Below are 20,388 nucleotides of genomic sequence, written 5' to 3' on the forward strand. Positions count from 1 at the left end.
AATTTTCAATTTTTATTATATTTTCACAATTTAAAATTTAAATATGAAATAATAATTTAAATATGAAATAAAAGAACTAAATATTAAAAAATAGTCTTGGCTTTTATTCATTTTCATTATTAGAAAAGTTTTTTTTTTTTTAAATATTATTATTATTGAATAAATTAGAAAAATTAATAATATATAAATAATGAATTGTGAAGTATGGGATTTTTTGTAATATTTCTTATAAAATAAAAAATTAAATCAACTTTAATAAATTTCTTAAAATTAATTAGGTTAAATTAACATGATTGAAATTAATGATTTCGTCTTTTATTTTTGTTTTATCGTAAGATGTTTTATTTGTTTAAAAATTAATGAAGATATTATTTATTCGATTAATTTTCCCAAAATGTGACGATATACGTGACGAATAAAATAATAATAATAATAATAATAATGATAAAATGATTCGAAAAGAAGGAATAAATAAATAAATAAAAATAAATTAACATTAAACATATTTTTATTAAATTGTTATTACAAATAGCAATATAATTATATTATTAATTTATATTATATAATATTAGTTATTGTATAATTGTTATTGTATAATATTGTATATATTAGTTTTTTACTGAAATAAAAAATATTACAAGATACCTTAAGTATAATATAAATTTAAAAGTACTTTAAAAGTATTTTATAAAAATATATTGTTAAAAATATATTAAATTAAAAATATTTTAGAAACATAAAATAAAATTAAATTCGAAGATAAAATTCGATAAAATTAAGAAATGAAAGAAAAAAGAAAAAGATAGATAATATGCCTTTGTAACTTATAAATGAAATTTGAACAAAATATATCAAACAAAAAAAAATTCACTTACCGATTATTGAATTAAAAAAACTGCTACAACTATTACATAGCCCTATTCTCCGTCTGGTGGTTTTTGATATTTGTTAATACTGAGTTCATATAAGCAGTATTTTCTTTATTGACATTTTTTTTATTCTATCTATTTGCTTCAATTAAGAAGCTAATAATCGCATGTGCCATGAGTTAAAATTGAATGTTATTTATACTCGCGATATCGAGTATCGAAGTTTTAAATTAATATTAATATAGTAGAAGAAAATGAAAAAGAAAAGAAGATATTGAAATCTTAGAAATTATTTTTAACAATACAAAAATTATTGTTATATTATATAGAGATAATATTAAATATAATAAATTTTTAACAAATAATTATATTTTTAAAATAAGCTTTTTTTTCTTTATTAAAAATTTCAAGAATTTTCTTTCATTATATGATAATGATAAATAAGATATTAATCAAAGTTCACAAAATTTTAATATTAATTATAATATTACTTTATTTGATTTTTTAATATTAATATTTGATTTATTTATATATATTTATATATTTGTCGATATAATCTTTATTAAAAAAATATAGTTTTATTATGATATTTTTCGATTTATTAATATTATTAATTTTTTAATACCTATTCATAACTAAGAAATGGTATTATTAGTATAATAAAAATATAACATATAATATTAACATAATAACATGTAATATTAACATATAAAATTGATTGAATTAAAATAAAATAAATAAATAAACATTCATTTGAATACAAATACTTATTGATCTTTGGAATTACTTTTATTTTTTTTTACTTTTTTTATATAAAGTGAAGTATTCTATTAACTTTTTAATATAAAATCAACTAATTGTTCTATCAATATTTTCAAGATCTCCTCTTGAATGATCATTCATTTGTGGACGTAATTCATAAGTACAAATAGTAACACCATGTTGATGTGCAGGTGACCATTCTCCTTTTAATCCAATATAATAAATTTTTATTTTATCTGTTCTTTCAGTACCAATAAAGTGTAAACTTAAATGATATACTGATGAAAATTTAACTATCCTAAATTAAAAATTATATTTATATAATTACACTTTACATTTTATATAATGTTTAGATATAATTGTATACTTAAGAGAATATTCATGTATCCCATTTGTATCTACACATAATTCAAACTCTTGTTCTGGTTCTGTGCTGATATCATCAAATGTCATATGTGGTCTATTTTTATACCTATATTAATAAAATTTTTTTTTAATATTTATAGAACATAGATATTTTACATTTTTATAAATTAAATTCTATTTTATAAGTTAAATTCTATTTTTATATATAAAAATTTAAGAATACTTACAGTTTTACTTTATTTGGATGAAAATCATCTTCTCCTCCTATAATAATAAGGCCTTTTAATTTTATATTTCCAGTAAAACTGAAAAAGAAATAATAATATTTCTACTAATGTGCTTCTATTAAAAACTATGTCTAAGTAAAAAACATACGGGATATTAAAGAGAAGTTCATTATCCATATCACTTTCAACATACTGAAAAAGATTATATAAATAATATAATATATCATATAAATATAATTATAATATAATTTACAAAATTTTTATATTAAAAATCTTTTTTTTGTGATAATTACTTTATTTCTATCTAATCTATTTTCCCATGATTTAAATACAGTAGCCCCACTACCTTCTTCACATTCATTTAAACATTCTATGTTTTCTATATCAATTTTTTGATACAAATTATATTGTATACCCAATTCTTCATCATTATGTATACTTCCACAACTACATTGATGAGTCATTCTTAAAAAACCTAAATAAAAATTTAGATAATAAATCAACAAATAGATAACAAATTTATATTAACATTACAGTAATAATTACAGTAATGATATATAATAATAATTGTAGATTTATTATCTTAAAATATTTTCTTTATACTAAAAATAATACATTTATACATTATTAATATATAAAAGTATAAATAAATTATACATTAATATTACTTTATTTAATTAATATTCAATTAAAATTGTAATTAAAATGAACAAAATGTTAAAAATACATAAATTAAAATCATTACTATTTCAATTTTAAATAGATAGAAGAAAGATATATATGAATGAATTAACCGTTTCGATGTTCAATGTGACAGAACGTTTAAGGTACTAAAGCGATAATCGGAATTATGTACATATTTTAATAATTAAATATATATATGTATATATTAGTATTAAAAATATAGAAATATTATAAATAATTACGATATTAAAATTATTAATAATTTGTTAAAATTTTCTTTCATTTTAGTTTATATTATAATATAAATATTTTATTTTAAATAAATATATAATATTTTATATTTTATTTATATTTTATATTTTTAATATTAATATTTTATATTTTTATTATTTTATATATAATATTTTATATAAATAATTTATATTATAATATAAATAAAATTATTATAGTTTTGTATTAATTTAAGATAAATATTAATAAAAATTTTAAATTTAAAGATTATATTCTTTATTTATTAATATTTATTTTATATTTAATATAATTAAACTTTTGTAAATATTTGTTTAAGATTGAAAAGATCTTGTTCCCATTAAAAACATACTATATAAATTTATTTATCTAATTAATAATATATTTTAATTATTATTAATTATATTTAAATTTTATTTCGATATACGATAAATTTTAGATCTTTTTTTAAATTTATTTTTAATAATTTTTTAATAATAATTTTTTTTTAATAATTAAAATAAAATCTAAAATCTGTTACAATTCATTGGTTCGAAAATTATATATATATAATATTTTACATTTTTAATATAATATATAAAAATATTTTTATAACATATACGAATTATTTTATATTCTTATAATATTTTTTTTTTTTTGTATATCTAACGAAATATTAATAATATTTGAATTAGTTTCTATATTTATCATTGTTAGTTGGTAACATTGAATTATATATTACTTATAACTTCATTCAGTTAGCACTATTGTTTTCTGTATAGTTTAATACTTCAATTATAAGTAATAGTAAAAAATATCTGGAATTACCTTTTAAAAATATGTAACATGAATTAAGTGAAAATATTATGATATTGTTATTTATAAAAAGAATAATTATATAGAATATAATAAACTTATATTTTTTAGTTTTCAAATGCTTTTAATTTTTAAATGCAAAGGAAATCAATTCTTTGAGAATCGTGATTGTATTTGTGAATATTTAATTGATTAATGGTGATTCCATAGCAAATGAATATTTGCATGCTGCAGTTATGTGCTTCCATTGTGAAAACATAATTGTTTTATGGTGATAATATGTCAAAATCAAACATAAGGAAGATAACGGTTGACCCTACGAAATGTAATACAGACTCTCGTCGACCAAGTGTGTTTGAGAGGTTGGGGACTAAACCAGCAGTTACTGCCGGCCAAAATTCATCGGATTATTGTAGAAACTGGGCACTAAACGGCAGCTGTTCATATGGAAAGAATTGCAAGCAAGTATAATTTGAAATCAATTTATTTTGCATAAAAAATTAAATATGTATTTGTTTTATATTTTTTATAGTAATGAGAATACAATTACATATCAAATTTATTATTCAAATCATAGAGTAAGAATTATCATTGATTTTATTTAAGATGATCATCATTTTCTTTTCTTGATATTGCAATTAGATATGCAAATACTCACACATTAATAAGTCCATCCAAGCGTGCCAAAAAGGATAATGCTATTGCAAGTACAACTGGAGTAAGTATATAATTTATATCATCAAATTCTGTATAAAAAATTTAATTAAAAAAAAAATGAAAAATATTTGTTCATTTATATTATTTTATTTAAAGATAGCTATTTATATTTATATATATTTATTAATATATAGCTTATTGAAGATCCATTTAAAAGACTTACTTCTAAGATCGTAAAAAAGGCATCACATAGTCCTGATTTAAATTTAGAAGAGTGGAATCAAACAGATTTGGAATACGAAGACGAAAAAGTATTAGAAAGACGTAGACAGTTGTTGCAGCGTGAATTAGAATTACAAATGAAGAAAGATAAAGAAGTTCATGGAAAAGATAAAATAAGACAAAAGAAAAAAGCTATGACTTCTTCCTCTAGTTCACATACTTCAAGTACATCTAGCAGTAGTAGTAGTTCTAGTAGTGAAGATTCATCTTCTAGTTCAACATCTGATTCACGTAAAAAAATAAAAAAAATTAAATCTAAGCGACATCATAGTGGATCTACTGATTATGATGAAGATAAAGAAAGAAGACGAAAGTAAGTTATATATCATTATTAAGTATTATTTTATTTTATTTAATATATAAAAATATTTAAAATTTCTGAGATTATTATATTATATATTTTTATATATAACAAATATTAATATAAAATTACAAATCAATAATTTATGTTTTAATATTTTGGTTAAAATTTAAATATATAAACCTATATAATTTTTTTATATTTTTTATTTAAAAATTTTTACAGATTAAAATTAAAAAGACTTGGAACAAAAAATGAAAAATCCTCGGTCAAGAAGAAACGTAAATTTGAAAGTAATTCCACAAAAAAGGAAATTAATGTTAGAACAGCAAAAAAATATAGTTCATCTTCAGCATCAAAAAAACATTCTTCTACACCTCGTACAAGATCTCCAACAATACAAGTATCCACAACGGTAACATCAACAACAACCTCAGTATTAGGCTCTTCAGTATCTGTGCCTCATCATGGAACATCCAATAAAGTTAGAGAAAGAAACAGAAGTGAATCTCCAAAAATTGTAAAAGGCAGAGATATGGAGAAAGAAGATAAACATTATAAAAAAATACGTGATATAGATGAATTATCTAAAGATAGTGTTAAAAAACCTTTTGATAAAATTAAAGAACAGGATAAAGAAAAAAGTCGTGCAATAGATGAAAAAATTAAAACAAACGATAGATTAAAAGCAAAATGTAAAGATAAAGATATACGATCTAGAACATCTCCAACATCTGAAAGATCAAAACATCAGCACTCGAAAGAAACGATTTCAGCTAAAACTCGCCGTAGTCGTACACCCGAAAAGTCATCAAGATCTAAACGAGAGTTTACGCCCTCAAAAACTCAAGATAGACAACTTTCTACAAACAGATCTCGAGATACAGAAAAGAAAGATCGTGAATCACATAAAAGCGATAAAACTAAAGACAGAGAAGATATACGAAAAAATGAACAAAATAGCAAAACCAGACAGATATCAAATCAAGAAGAAAGCCATAGAAGAATTGGTAAAGAATTTGACGATAAAACTTATTTAGGTGATAAAACTCGACAAAAGAGCAGAGAACGTCGTGATAAAGAGCACACGAGAGATGAACGTGGGCATTCAAGACTTGCTCGAGATCAACGTGATGGTCGTGATAAAGATAAAGAAGATTTACAAGAACGTTGTCGCGAACGACCACGGGAAAGAGATCGTGATCGAGATAGAGATCGAGAACGTGATCGCGAACGAGACAGAGATCGAGATCGAGATCGTGATCGCGATAGAGATCGAGATCGTGATCGAGATCGAGATCGTGATCGAGATCGTGATCGTGATAGAGAAAAAGAATCAATTAAATCAAGAGATAGAGATGTACCATCTTTAGTTTCAGCATCGATAAATTTAACAGCGGATAAAAATACACGTTATAGTCGGGATAAAGAACGATTAATAATGAAAGATAATATTTTTGAAAAAAATGGAACTCGAGAACGTAGAAGCGATAGAGAAAGAGAACGATCTGAAACAAAAACTCTTTCTGATAGAGACAGAACGTCACAGCGTATTGATAATAGATATGATCGAAATACTGTAGATAAGGATACATCAGCTCGTAAAGCTGGTGTAAATTCACCTAGAGATCGCGTTGATCGTTTTCCGCGAGAAAGATCTTTAGATAGAACATCGTTGCTTGATAAAGGTACACACAATGTACCACCATTATCACAAGCATCTTCTTTACCAGTCGTTCAATCTTCTATAGCATCTTCATCATCTTCATCCGCTCCACCTACATTATCAAATTCGCGAGATAATTTAATTGATAGAATAGATGTTACACATTATGATCGTGAAAGACACAGACGATTTAGCACAAGATATGATCGAAATCATACATCTGAGCATGATCAATCATGTATTACGCCAACCAAAGTTGATCGGTTAATCGAAAGACGGGAAAGTCCGCGACGAACAATTGAAATCGAAAGAAATTATAATAGAAATTACGGACGTTTATCAGAACATTGGGATGAACAGGAGGAAGCATCTTCACATTTAGATTATCGTGATCACCATGTTCATGAAGATGATAGAAGAAAAACTGTTGATGGAAGAAGATATGAAAGTCCATTTGATGAAAGACGTGGAATTCGTGAAGAAAGATCTCGAGAATCTAGATATGTTGTTCAAACGACTGATAGAAGTTCCTTTGATGATCATCGTCATCATCATCATCATCATAGACATCCACTTTATTCTGGAGAAAAATTAAGAAGTAACACATCTATTAGGTATATTAATAATTAATTCTAGATATATAATAATTTGCATTATTACTATTAATCTGCAGATTATTACTTAAAATATTAATAATGCAGATTTTTTATTCTTTATTTGCTTTTTATTATATTTATTATATTTTTTTTATTTTTTATTACATAGAGATGAAAATGTTCCTAATGATGATTGGGATAATCATCATCGTGATGTAGAACATAACCGAGAGCGAGCTTATGGTCCCGTTGATTGGGAAGAAAGAGAATGGCGAGTAAGAGCATTATGGGATAATAGAGATAGTCTTCCTCGATCAGAAGTACATGATGATGACTGGAATTCTCGATATGATAATTCTGTATCAGATTGGAAATCAAGCGATTCTCGAAAATGGGATAATCAATCAGTGCATATTCGAAGTCATTATAGAAATGATCGATCCAAAGAATTAGAAATAGCAGAATCCACATCACATAAGTATGTTAATTTTATTAATTTATTTAATCAATGATTTTTATAAATATAAATTATTTTTTATTTCCTTTTAGTAAAAGGAGAACTTATAATAGTTCTGAAACAAGAGATGAATGTACAGTTCATAATTCTAAACAAGCATCTTTATATGGTAGTATGAAAGAAGAACCTATTAATAAAAAGTTAATGGAATTAGCAGAAGGTAAATTATCTATAACTCGAGAAAAATCTACAGATACTTTTCAAAAAAAGACTGTCTTAAAAGAAAAATCTGAAATAAAAGAAACTGTTACATCTGATTCAAAACGTACTTGCATTGATGAATCTTTACAAACACTTCATACTGAGAGTGATCTCAGTGATATTAGTGATGATCCAGATGATATATTAAATATGGAAGATATCACAGTACGTTTTATTTATTTGATTGAATATTTAATTGAATTCATTTTATGATTTTAAGAGTCTATATTAAAATTTTTAAAATTAATATTTATAGGATATAGATATAAATAAAACGAGAATAACGAAAAGAATTCCCGATATTATACAACGAGATGGTCAACCAATAACTCAAGAGACAGATCTTTCATCTCCAAAAGAAACTATAGAAGAAACAGTTTTTAATACTAAAGGAAAAGATAATACTGACACAATATCATTTAGGTAGTATTTTTAACTTTTAAGGTTTTTAAAGTTTGTTATTTATTTTATATAGATTATATATATTCTATATATAATAATCTATATATAGAATATATAGATTATATTAATAAATGATTAAAATATATATAGAATATATATAGATTATATTAAAATATATATAAATTATATTAATAAATGATTAAAATGTAAATAGAAATATGGAAGATGAAAATATGGAAACTATGGACTTTGAAGAAATTTCTGATGGTGAATTAGAAGAGGACATTAAAACGAGTGGTAAAGGTTTGGGAGATGCTTTGGGAGTTGATTGGGAGAGTCTTGTTAAGGAAACGCAATCCCGTAAATCTATATCATGTAATCAAAATTCAGAAAATCGTTGGCAATGCAAGGCAATTCTGCATAGAATTGGTGTTTCTGCAAAATATGCAGGTGAAGATGTAATGAAAAAACTAACAAAAAAATATGGAAAGGATGGTTAGTTGTTTAATACATTTTTATTTAATATAAATTATCTTAATCATATTTGTTTAATATGATGATATATTTATTTAATGGCATACTAAATAAATAATATTTACTTTTAGATCGTTCGGAATTTTTCCTTCACAATATTGCATTTATGCATACAGCACTTACACGAAATCATTTGCTGCGTGATTTAAACAATGATACGCTATCTATAGTAGATGATTTTCTGTATAGGTAAACATTGTTAAATTATTTTTTAATAAAGCAAAATAATAATAAATAATATCATTATAAATAACACACATATATATGTATGTTACAGGAATAATAATGTAAATATTGATGAGGACGTAGATTATGATTTAGAAGTTTTAAGACCTTGTACAGCTTTATATGAAGAAGCAAAATGTTTATTAGAACAAGCTGTATGAAATATTTTTTTTATTTATAGGACGTGATTTTCAAAATTGCACTTTGCTACTACATTATATTATAAAACAGAGCATTACATTATAGAGCACAAGTGCATCATTTTATTACTTGCTAGTCTAGTTCAGCTATTTAGATATTTTCTGCTGCAAATTTAACCATTTATGGTGCAATGTAAAAAGAGATTAAATTGATATCTTTTTCTTAATATCTAGTTCTTTAATTTTCCATAATTGTCTAATTATTAAATATCTTATTATTCAATTTTTATATTCTTTCTATCAAAATTATAATAACTCCAATTGAATATTACAAATAATGATATATTTGAAAAATATATAATAATATTTTTTTAAATATTATATTATATAATTTTTTGATTTTAAAGATTATATATTATTTTTATTCTTTTAAATTTTTTGATTACACAATTATAACTAAATTTTATATTATCGATAATATTTTCTTTATTTTTTTGCACACGATAATTTATTTTTTAAAATATTTTTGATCGTATTCGAATCTAACAGCTAAAATAGCATCATTTTGCAATATATTAATTACTTCTTTTAATAAATGTTGATTTTCATCAATCTGAAAAGATATTCAATATAAAATAAAATATATATAAAATATATCAAACTATCGACAAATAAATAATAAAAATATGCAATAAAATTTTCATCTACCTTTTGAATATCTGATTGTTCGAATCGTTTCATTTTTTCAAGATTTGTGCAATATAATTCATATAAAATAAGACCTAAAATATTAAAAATAAAAATTTTTAATATTCTATATATAAAAATAAATGAGACAATATAATATATAATTATAATTTTTATTTTAAATATATTTACCCTTTTTTGTAGAATCACCACTGTTTAAAGTATCTAATACAGAAAGTAAATCATTGCAGTAATTTGCCTTGATATTCAACTCAGTGTCACTTAAATCTAATATAATGTTTAAAAAAGTATCGTACAGTGTATAAATTAATAAATTTTGAATAAAATACATTCGTATATTATTCGTACCTTTCCATTGAAGATCGTTACTTCTGCCATAATATGAAATGATTCGAAATTTCACATCCATGATAAGATAATTACTCTGAGGAACTATAATTGAAAGATCTTTTTGTAAAAACTTAAAGATCTCGCGTGGTGTTTTATATATAATTTCCTTTATAATAGCAGCTAGACCTGATCGAATCGAACATATCTAATAATAAAAAGTAAAAAACAAAATATTTATAAAATCTAAATTTTATAAATAATGGAACTAAAATTAAAATTTGTAAAAATTTATTAAATTAGCATTAGTTCTAAAACAGAAAGCAATAATAAATTAATAAAAACTTAATTACAGTATAAATTATATATGATGTATGAAATAAATTATTAATTATACAGCAAATAAAATATATATAAAATGTATTTTATGATTTGTAATATAATTTAAATAAATATTTAAATACCTGTCTATGATTTATTGTTATGGTACATTTATTACAAATCCAAGATGTTCTCATATTAAGAGGATTTTTTGGTAATAATTCTCCAGAACATTTATCAGATGCACACAAAAGTGCACCTAATTTGGAATTAAATTCCTAATATAATTAAAAAATATTCTCATATTTCAATTATTAATATGTTTATAAAATTAAAAGTAATTATTATATCTATATAATTACCGTAGAATCACTACATCTTTTACATATGCAAGAAAAATTTTTAGTCACGTTCAGAAATTGCCGCCGCAATGTTGTATCCCAAAATAAACTTGTGTAGGACATAGTGATCTCCTCTCCAGCAGAAATTGGAAGAGCAGCCCTAACATATAATCGAAATTCTTCATCGAAATAATGTCTTGTATTCGGTATACAGCAATGGTTTTGCAATGAACCCAGAGAATAAAGACCTCGTAAATTTGTAAAATGGTCTTTGTCATGAACACGAATCGTTTCAAATGAATTTGTGTTAAAAGCTCTGCATATGCGTTCCATCATTTCTATATCTTCGTCGCTTGGAGAATTCACCACATTTTTCTTGAGCAATTCAATCTTTTCGCATACAAATATATTTCATAATAATAAAAGATAAAAATGTTAAATTATGTAAAAAAAATATTTTATATAATTTTATTATTGAATATTAATTTTATTTATTAAAATTTTAATATCAATAATGATTATCAAATTATTAGTATCGTATTAAAAGTTTAAGAATTATTTGCATAAATAATATTTCACAATTTTTTTTTTCTATCAATCTTCAAATAAATTTTAATATTTATTATTACGAATATATTAATACAAAACAAATTCAATAATTTTAAATTTGGCTTTAACTTTTATTCTTTAAATTAAACAAACAATTAAAACAAATATACATATCGCGCTTATATAAGTTAATTTTCTTTTAAAAAATTTCTTTTTATTAAAAATGTTATTTTCAAATGATTATTAATATTAAAATAAATATAATTAAAATAAATTATTAACATAAATTATACCTCATATTTTGAAAATAAATTTTTATTATATTGAAGAGTGGCCAAACATTTACGCTGCATTTTCGTCATAAAAAGACCACGAATTGGTATCATAGCTAACAGTAAATTCAAGCACCAATCGGTACCGCAAATCGGTATCAATGATCTTAGATATTCACATTCCTTCTCATGGTTCGGCGAATTCTCACATTGAGTAGAACAAACTGGTAAACCGCAACCTTTATCACATGGAAACAGCGGACATTCATTCTTGTAACAACATATGCACATTTTTGTTTGTTTATTTAAGCACTTTGGCCCGATTATCAAAGGTGCATCGATGAAGATCAATTCGTTTTGTTTAATGTCTCGAGTGGCGAATATACCACGACCGCCCAGCGATGAATAATTAATAGTCCATAGTTGTTGTTCCTGGAAGATTTTATTCTCCTTCAAATGAGATACGAACACTTTTTCCACTTCTTTTGGTTCTGTTATATCCTGAATATTCATATTAAACAATAATGATAACTTTGAAGAAAATCACTTATAAGATTCTAACAACTGATCTTAGAGAATTTTGTCAGAGTATATATATGCTTAAGAAAATCATCAGATTATATAATGCAATTATATTTATACTATGTATCTATATGTTGCATTAATTTTTGTATAAAGGCAATTAATTAAAATATGAAAGGATCAATTAAATTATTAACTAAAATTTACATAAAATATTTTTATTCATGTAATAATGATATTATTACATGAAGAAAATAGTTTGTCTGTATGCTTAGTTTTAGTCAAAAATAGAGTTGGAATCTCATATCTGATATTTGCATTTTAGTATTCGTTACTTCATTGTTGTTATATTTAATTGTCAATTAAAAAAAACATAAAAATTAAAGTATGAAATGATAAAATTCATATTTATAAAATTTTACTTATATATTTTTATTTTTTACTACTTTAGTTTTATTTATATGACATAAAAATAGAAATGGAATTAATCTTTCATTAATAAACTGATTGTATTCCAATTGTATTATTAGACGAATTAAATGTTACATTACACCGATTCGAAACATTAATATTTTTAAAATCGAATAAAATTTATTATTGATGAAGCAAATTTTACGCAAGCGTAACCGATAAGTATTATTGTTTGTTGTATAGTACTAGACTAAGACTACCGTTGCTAAGACTACCAAGTGGTCAACTACCTATAACAAATAGCAGTTAAAGTATATCTACATATACATGTATCATATTCGAATATCATTGAGAAAAAGTACATATAAACCGACGAGTGACGTATTATTTGCGGTTCATGTTACTTTAATTTTTTAAATAAAAATAGATATAATAAAATTTTAATTAATTCTAAATTATCAAAATAATAATATGTAAATATATTGTTTCATATACATATACTCACGCATAAATCAAAATTTTTTTTATGAAATTTATTCTATAAGTCAATAAGTATATTTTTCATATAAAAATTTGTAATAATCTATAGCAAACGTACATGTACATAAGAGTTATTATTTTTATTCAAAATGTATTATAAAAGGGTGAACATTGAAAAATTTATAAATGAAAAATCTTTTATTCTGGCAATATTTTTCCTCTTAACGATCAGTTTTTCACGAGGTCTGAATTGTAGCGGAGATCCTTGTATGTACGGAATATGTTTAGAAGATATGAACAGGTATATAAATCAATTATTATAACGCAAAATAAATAAATTTTCATTCTTTATTTTATTTTTTATATTTTTATATTATTGTTTAAAAGAAGAAAAAATTGAATAAAAAAGATGATTTTATATAAGTATTTAAAATTAATATATTAGTTATTCGTCTCGTACATATAATACAGCACTTATTCTTGTTACTGTATCGATGGTTACACTGGAATCAATTGCGAAATCAATTGGAATGATTGTTGGTCTAATCCTTGTTTAAACGGAGGAACATGCAACGATGCTGTTGCTGCTTATAACTGCACTTGTGCCGAAGGGTTTGTAGGTAATCACACGATTCCTTCGTTTACTTTTCATAGCACATGCGAAAATGATCTCTTGACATATTAGCAGAGAGAATTATTAAATAGCGTACTTATTTTTCTACTTATTTAAGTGGAAAAAAAACTGAAAATTATATTTTTATATGATTACAATACTAATAAAATATTATTTCATTGTATTATACATATTTTTAGGTATAAACTGCGAGCAAAAATATAGCGAATGTTCGAATCAACCCTGTCTAAATAACGGAACTTGTCTCGATTACGATGGTATTACTTGTCAATGTCCTGATGGGTATTCAGGTAAAATTAATATGTAAAAATTAAATTTTTTTATACTTCATCTAACTCTACTCTACTTCATCTAATACTATTTCTTTTTTAGGAGATTATTGCGAAATTGACGCTTCGGTTTGTAATAATACAATATGTAAAAATGGAGGTGAATGTATGGAAGGACCTGGATTTTCTTTCTTTTGTCGTTGTTCTGAAGGTATGACTTTTTTTTTTTAAATAATTTAAATAGTCTATGTTTCAATTTAAGTATTTAAATAAATTAATCTTCAAAGGTTGGACAGGTCGATTATGTGATGAAGATATCGATGAATGTATTACATTGCCATGTAAGAATGGTGGTCTTTGCATTAATATTCCTGCGTCGTATACTTGTGCTTGTTTGTTTGGTAAGTTACAATTATTTATTCTTATTAATAATTTAGAAAATGATTTATCTTAAAATATGTTTAAATTATTATTGAATTCAATATTATATTAAAAATTCTTCATAAGGATATACAGGTAAAGATTGCGATAAAGCGATTGTACCCTGCGAAGAAAATCCTTGCAAAAATAATGCAGTATGCTTATTCGAGGACGAACGTCATGTTTGTTATTGTGTACCAGATTATCATGGTGCATTATGTGAATTAAAATATGATGATTGTGAATCCAAATTTGCAAATTGTGAGAACGGAGGTACTTGTATCGATGGTATCAACAGTTTTACTTGCGTTTGTCCAATATTTTATAGTGGACCATTTTGCAATATCTATGATTTTTTATCGACTACTTCGTTTTTCGAAGAAACATTTGAGACTGATAACGAAGAAAGAAGTACTGCTTTTACTTTACTTGTAAAGTCATCGGCACTGCCAGAAATTGATACATCATTGTCAATGAGTACTTCCATAGAAACGCAACCTTCAACTTCCTTTAAAAGTACCAATCATTTCTATTCAATATGGTACCCTTTTATAGAAACAACCACCTCAAATTATAAAAATGGTGTTAATTTTTTTAGTAGTAGTACTACTACTACTACTAGTAGTAGTAGTAGTAGTAGTAGTAGTAGTAGTAGTAGTAGTAGTAGTAGTAGTAGTACCGATACTAGTAATAACATTAGCAAAAGCAGTGTAGAAAGTACTCCATTTATTACCGATATTTCGACTATGTATCCTGTTACAAGTAAAGAGATATCTCAAACTGAAATGGTCTCGTTAGAATCTCGAACATTTCCTAATGTTTCAAATGAAATTCATTCGACTTCAACGTCAAAAATTGAGACAGAATATTCGACACACAAATTAATTCATAATGAAACAAATACAACTGAAATTATTTATCAAGAGAATGATGGTAGAACATTTAAATTTATCAATGATACATCATCTTCTGAAGAAGGAAATACGATAGGATATATTTCAAGTACAAGGTAACAATGATGTATATTTTATTAATAATTATCTAAATATAATGAAGAAAAATAAAAATTTCATTATACTTTATTATCAATAGATATTATACAATTGTAACTAAAGCTGTTAAAAAGACGACAGAAGAACCTACAATGATAGAAACTAAAACTAATAATATTTCATTTTCCACTAGTACATCTTTTTTAAATTTTACGGAATTTTGGAAAAATAAAAGCTCGGATTCAAATATATCACTAATAGAAGTGCCAAAAACTACATCTTATTCATTAATAGATAAATGGTCGTCTAAAGAACTATCAAAATCTTCAAGTACAGAAAGTTCTACATTTAGTAGTTCTACTTTTACTAATAATATTTCTTCAGTTGCAACAATTAATAACTCTATAAAACCAACATTTGAAATCTATCAAATAAATACTACCAATAAAGAAGATGAACAATTTTTAACAAAAGATGAATCAGTAACAATTTCAGAAAATTCTATCATTCCTAAATGTTATGGAATATTATGTCCAAATTCCACAGTATCACCTATACGCAACGATAATAATGCAAGTATTATAAATTTTTTTATTATTATAATAATAAAAAACATTAATGTTTTTTAAATTATTTTTAGTGTAATTGTTCGTATCATAAAAATTGTAAAACTGATCCAAATATAATGCGCGCGGCATTTAATGGAAAATCTTACGCAAGACAATATGTAGATGTAGAAATTTCAAACGATAATAATGCAACGTTAAAAATTTTTGTAAGACTTAGAACGCATTTTAAAGATGGTATTATATTACATGTTTATTTCGATGATGAAAAATATGCTTTGGTATATTTAGAATATGGTTCTTTAAAGTTTCAATTTTCCTGTGGAGTTGAAACTATGTTACTTGGTGAAATAGACTCGCCTATTAATAATGGATATGAAGCAGACATAGATACAAGGTAAAATAATATAAATATAATAATATATTATTTATTTTATTTGTTTATTATATTCTCTTATTTTATATATATATATATATATATAAATAGATTTGAATATTTCATGAAAAATGAAACCAATAAATGTTCAGCTCGTTTATTAGTAAATGGAACAACAGCAGTTAATGGAGAACAAATTTTACCATTACGTGGAAATCTTCCACGACATGCTAATTTACATTTAGGTGGTATACCATTGGTATTTTCCCATTATTTTGCCCATGTCTCTATGGGATTTACAGGTTGCATGAATTCACTAAAGGTTTTTTTTTAATATATATATGTACAACAATGTATATTTTGGAAACATTCAAAAAATTTAAAGTTATATTTTACTTTATTAATGTAGGTGAATGATATATCACGTCATTTTATTCACGATTCAATTGAAACATTTCAAATTGAAGATTGCATATCATTTCTATGCTTGTCAAATCCATGTCAAAATTTTGGTGCATGTAACGAAATAAATAATACTGTGCATTGTAGATGTATAGCCGGGTAAAATATTTTTATAATTCAATTTTTCATTTTCAAAAATTTAATATTAATAGAATCACATCATAACAATAAAATAAAATATTACTTAATTAAATAGATACACCGGTCTTTTTTGTGAACGTTCAACATGTGATGAAAATCCTTGCGCTTTGGGTGCAACTTGTATCAATTCACCAGGTACAGGTTTTGTTTGCGTTTGTCCACTTGGAACTCATGGGCTTTTATGTGAAAAAGGTAATATATATTAAATATATATTATATATTTTATTTCACAAAAAAAATAATTATTTTTTATCCTAAACTTATAGATACTGTTATAATGCGACCATCATTTTCGATACTTGTACCTGGATTCTCATCATATGTTGCTTATGGAATTTCAAATTCTATAAAAGATACAATGGAATTGAAATTAAAATTTATACCGCGTACTTATGAGCAAATATCTTTAATAGCTTATTTAGGACAAAGTGGATCTCATCAAGATTTATCAGATCATCTTTCCATAACATACGTTCGTGGTTATATTATGTTAACATGGGATTTAGGAGCAGGTAGTAATTTAATTTAATATTTTAAATATTTTAAAACTTTTTCAATGAAATTTTGTGAAAATATTTTCTAAAAATATTAGGTGTACGAAGAATATTTACAAATGTTCCTTTGATTACTACAACAAGAGCAACAATGAATAAAAATATAGCATATACAATTCGAATTGGAAGAAGAGGTCGAGATGCATGGCTTGCAGTAGATGGCATAGGCAATGTAACTGGACGAGTGGCTGGATCTATGACTCGACTCGATGTATCACCAATACTTTATATTGGTTTGTATTTTTATAATTTAATGTTATTTAAAAAAATTTATATTCAAAGAATAATTTAAAATATTATAAATAAAATATTATTTGTAATACTTATTAAATCATTATTGTATGAACAATTTATAGTTCTAATATATTAAAATAAAATTTAAATTTTTTATTAAATTAGGTGGACACAAATCAAAAAACTTTGAATCTTTACCTCATGATTTACCACTTCATACTGGATTTTCTGGTTGTATATTTGACATTGAACTACGTACAAAAACCACTATTTATCCAATAACCAATTCAAGCCCTGCAACAGGTCGTGGTATTGGTGAATGTCACAGAAATGAATGCATTCATCATTTATGTAAAAATGGTGCAGTATGTTTAAATCATGGAGCAACATATAGGTGACTTATTTATACAATTTTAGTAATTTTAAAAATTAATACAATTTTTAATAATTACATAAAATATTAATTAATTAATTATTTCAGTTGTATTTGTACAAAAGACTGGATGGGATCTGACTGTTCTATACCAATAGAAACATTATCTTCTGTTAATCCAATTTCTTGCCATAGTTCAAAATAATAAAAATATTATGTTATTGTTTAATTTTATTTCAATACATTATATGAAATTAAATTTTATATTGAATTCAATTAATTTTTATTATTTTGTTTTGGTTGATATGATACAGAATAAGAATTCAAATGCACAAATAAAATAGCTGCAGCTAAACGAGCTTGTAAATCATACTTATTATGATCATGAAACCATTCTACAGATCCCCAATGAGAAATCTACAATCAAAAAGTAAAATAATAAAAAAGAAACAGATTATAAAATATTATATTACATTATGTTATAAATTTTTGAATATAAAAATTGATTCACATACTTGATAATTTTCCTCCAAACGTGATTGTTTTACAGCTTCTTTTATACTAATAACTCTTTCTGCTGTAGCTAGTGTAAGAATTACAGATTTGATTGCATCTACTCCATACATAAAACCTATGAATAAAACAATATAACAATATTCATAATATTTCTATACATTATTAAATTAATATATATAATTAAATTATTTACCATAAACTGCACTGTAATTATAAGACATTAAATGTCTTGTCAATATTATTTTAGTTTCTGAAGATATAGTAGGGGCTACTATACTTTGAGTTTTTATCATGTTTACTCTATAATTATCACAAAACCATTGTACTAATGGATCCCAATTTTCAGTTTGTAATTTATGTAATTCATCATTTTCCTAACAATATATTTATTATTTATTTAATAAATATCTTAGATTGTATATATAAATAAAATACATAATATACTTACATTTGAATGAAATAATAATGTATCCATTTCTAAAGAACTTACAATATAATTTACCATGTCTTCTTTTGTATGATTGTGAGGATTATCTATCACAGTATTACAAAGTGCTGTCTTTCAAATTGAATATACAAATATGTTAAATCATGTTTATTAAATTACATTTTATTTATATTTAATTTAAAAAGATAAGTTTACCAAATGCATATTGCTTTTATCAATAATTTGTTTCTGCATATCCCATTCAATTGCTATAGCTAAAGCCAAAGGTTTACTATCCACTTGAAATATTTTTCCTTGTGGTGTTTTGAGTTTTCTTTGATCAAGTGTAATTTCATACTTTCCACTGCTTGATAATATATTTGTTTTTCGATAAAATCTTTTAAGAGTAGCTAAAAAATGATTCATGTATTCTATAGAAATTAATTTTATTTTAAAAATATATTATTTTTTAATACTGAAATATAGAATTGTAGGTTAAAAATTATAAAAAAATAAAAACTTCATATTTTACCCATATTTCTCACAATATTAAAAGTTATAACAAATTTCTTGTATTTAAAATAATGCATTTTTATTATATATTAAAATGTCTTTGTGTCATAAATATTATTTGATCGCTTTCATACATTTAACAATCTATTTATAATATAATTATAATATTTAGCATCACAGTTACAGATATTTTATTATTAAATATATTTGATATATAAAATATATAAATACATTTTTTTTTAATTATTAATTTTATTAATAATTTAATAAATATATTAATCGAAAAAATTTTTTATTATTTTTTTGAATTATTTAAAATAAATTATAAAAATAAAATTATTTAGAGAAATATTTTATTTTATATATGCTATTTAATTTTAATTATACATTCATATTAATATTATAAAATATAATAATATAAAATCAAATTAAATTTATATAAAAATATATATGCCCTTTTAAAAATTCATTCAAATTAATACAAATAAATTAACAATATATATACTG

At 23.4% G+C, this 20,388-nt stretch overlaps 5 protein-coding genes across 9 annotated transcripts; 2 read left to right on the top strand and 3 right to left on the bottom strand.

Annotated features, from left to right (window-relative positions):
- Positions 1–1,633: 1,633 nt before the first annotated feature.
- On the bottom strand, positions 1,634–3,048 carry LOC122720971 (PITH domain-containing protein GA19395). 3 transcript variants are annotated; one of them, XM_043948129.1, is made up of 6 exons: positions 2,970–3,048; positions 2,518–2,699; positions 2,373–2,416; positions 2,225–2,302; positions 1,999–2,103; positions 1,634–1,929 (listed from the first exon to the last, which is right to left on the bottom strand). In XM_043948129.1, the coding sequence occupies exons 2-6, from the start codon at positions 2,686–2,688 to the stop codon at positions 1,719–1,721; spliced, it is 609 nt and encodes a 202-aa protein (XP_043804064.1). In that variant the 5' UTR covers positions 2,689–2,699; positions 2,970–3,048; the 3' UTR covers positions 1,634–1,718. The 3 variants fall into 3 exon arrangements, with proteins under 3 accessions (XP_043804064.1, XP_043804066.1, XP_043804065.1); XM_043948131.1 differs by lacking the exon at positions 2,970–3,048 and adding an exon at positions 2,893–2,925; XM_043948130.1 differs by lacking the exon at positions 2,970–3,048 and adding an exon at positions 2,771–2,830.
- Positions 3,049–3,975: 927 nt separating this feature from the next.
- On the top strand, positions 3,976–9,777 carry LOC122720846 (zinc finger CCCH domain-containing protein 13-like). Its single transcript, XM_043947875.1, has 10 exons — positions 3,976–4,413; positions 4,595–4,670; positions 4,804–5,204; positions 5,418–7,472; positions 7,624–7,932; positions 8,004–8,337; positions 8,429–8,595; positions 8,789–9,069; positions 9,180–9,297; positions 9,386–9,777. Exons 1-10 carry the CDS (start codon positions 4,232–4,234, stop codon positions 9,492–9,494), a joined length of 4,032 nt encoding a protein of 1,343 aa, XP_043803810.1. The 5' UTR covers positions 3,976–4,231; the 3' UTR covers positions 9,495–9,777.
- Positions 9,778–9,926: 149 nt separating this feature from the next.
- On the bottom strand, positions 9,927–12,546 carry LOC122720847 (SET domain-containing protein SmydA-8-like). Of its 3 annotated transcripts, none has more exons than XM_043947878.1 (7): positions 12,013–12,546; positions 11,192–11,560; positions 10,973–11,107; positions 10,530–10,716; positions 10,353–10,385; positions 10,182–10,255; positions 9,927–10,086 (listed from the first exon to the last, which is right to left on the bottom strand). In XM_043947878.1, exons 1-7 carry the CDS (start codon positions 12,502–12,504, stop codon positions 9,982–9,984), a joined length of 1,395 nt encoding a protein of 464 aa, XP_043803813.1. In that variant the 5' UTR covers positions 12,505–12,546; the 3' UTR covers positions 9,927–9,981. The 3 variants fall into 3 exon arrangements, with proteins under 3 accessions (XP_043803813.1, XP_043803811.1, XP_043803812.1); XM_043947877.1 differs by having other exon boundaries at positions 9,928–10,086; positions 10,353–10,448; XM_043947876.1 differs by having other exon boundaries at positions 10,353–10,716.
- Positions 12,516–18,630, top strand: LOC122721025 (protein eyes shut). The gene is made up of 16 exons (XM_043948206.1): positions 12,516–12,579; positions 13,534–13,705; positions 13,876–14,024; positions 14,218–14,328; positions 14,411–14,518; positions 14,595–14,708; positions 14,815–15,736; positions 15,820–16,291; positions 16,360–16,682; positions 16,773–16,983; positions 17,071–17,222; positions 17,320–17,456; positions 17,531–17,776; positions 17,857–18,051; positions 18,218–18,446; positions 18,534–18,630. The coding sequence occupies exons 1-16, from the start codon at positions 12,516–12,518 to the stop codon at positions 18,628–18,630; spliced, it is 3,702 nt and encodes a 1,233-aa protein (XP_043804141.1).
- LOC122720849 (ATP synthase mitochondrial F1 complex assembly factor 2) lies at positions 18,456–19,958 on the bottom strand. Its single transcript, XM_043947879.1, has 6 exons — positions 19,901–19,958; positions 19,585–19,778; positions 19,390–19,500; positions 19,135–19,315; positions 18,941–19,056; positions 18,456–18,842 (listed from the first exon to the last, which is right to left on the bottom strand). The coding sequence occupies exons 1-6, from the start codon at positions 19,956–19,958 to the stop codon at positions 18,702–18,704; spliced, it is 801 nt and encodes a 266-aa protein (XP_043803814.1). The 3' UTR covers positions 18,456–18,701.
- Between the last annotated feature and the right edge of the window lie 430 nt (positions 19,959–20,388).

The sequence above is a fragment of the Apis laboriosa genome, unplaced genomic scaffold, assembly GCF_014066325.1.
Source record: "Apis laboriosa isolate Shangri-la unplaced genomic scaffold, ASM1406632v1 scaffold13_cov153, whole genome shotgun sequence".
NCBI lineage: Eukaryota > Metazoa > Arthropoda > Insecta > Hymenoptera > Apidae > Apis > Apis laboriosa.

Bases quoted from the DNA above. Each gene is read 5' to 3' on its own strand.
- LOC122720971 (XM_043948129.1), bottom strand. From the start codon at position 2,688: ATGACTCATCAATGTAGTTGTGGAAGTATACATAATGATGAAGAATTG. The intron at 2,104-2,224 runs GTAAGTATTCTT...TTATTAATATAG, and splicing joins CATCCAAATAAAGTAAAACT to GTATAAAAATAGACCACATA. The intron at 1,930-1,998 runs GTATACAATTAT...TTTTTAATTTAG, and splicing joins ATACATGAATATTCTCTTAA to GATAGTTAAATTTTCATCAG.
- LOC122720846 (XM_043947875.1), top strand. From the start codon at position 4,232: ATGTCAAAATCAAACATAAGGAAGATAACGGTTGACCCTACGAAATGT. The intron at 7,933-8,003 runs GTATGTTAATTT...ATTTCCTTTTAG, and splicing joins GCAGAATCCACATCACATAA to TAAAAGGAGAACTTATAATA. The intron at 9,070-9,179 runs GTTAGTTGTTTA...ATTTACTTTTAG, and splicing joins AAAAAAATATGGAAAGGATG to ATCGTTCGGAATTTTTCCTT.
- LOC122720847 (XM_043947876.1), bottom strand. From the start codon at position 12,504: ATGAATATTCAGGATATAACAGAACCAAAAGAAGTGGAAAAAGTGTTC. The intron at 11,108-11,191 runs GTAATTATATAG...TAATTATATTAG, and splicing joins AAAGATGTAGTGATTCTACG to GAATTTAATTCCAAATTAGG. The intron at 10,717-10,972 runs GTATTTAAATAT...TTTTATTATTAG, and splicing joins TAACAATAAATCATAGACAG to ATATGTTCGATTCGATCAGG.
- LOC122721025 (XM_043948206.1), top strand. From the start codon at position 12,516: ATGATAACTTTGAAGAAAATCACTTATAAGATTCTAACAACTGATCTT. The intron at 12,580-13,533 runs GTATATATATGC...CATGTACATAAG, and splicing joins TCTTAGAGAATTTTGTCAGA to AGTTATTATTTTTATTCAAA. The intron at 15,737-15,819 runs GTAACAATGATG...TATTATCAATAG, and splicing joins GGATATATTTCAAGTACAAG to ATATTATACAATTGTAACTA.
- LOC122720849 (XM_043947879.1), bottom strand. From the start codon at position 19,958: ATGCATTATTTTAAATACAAGAAATTTGTTATAACTTTTAATATTGTG. The intron at 19,501-19,584 runs GTAAACTTATCT...TCAATTTGAAAG, and splicing joins ATAAAAGCAATATGCATTTG to ACAGCACTTTGTAATACTGT. The intron at 18,843-18,940 runs GTATGTGAATCA...TTTTGATTGTAG, and splicing joins GTTTGGAGGAAAATTATCAA to ATTTCTCATTGGGGATCTGT.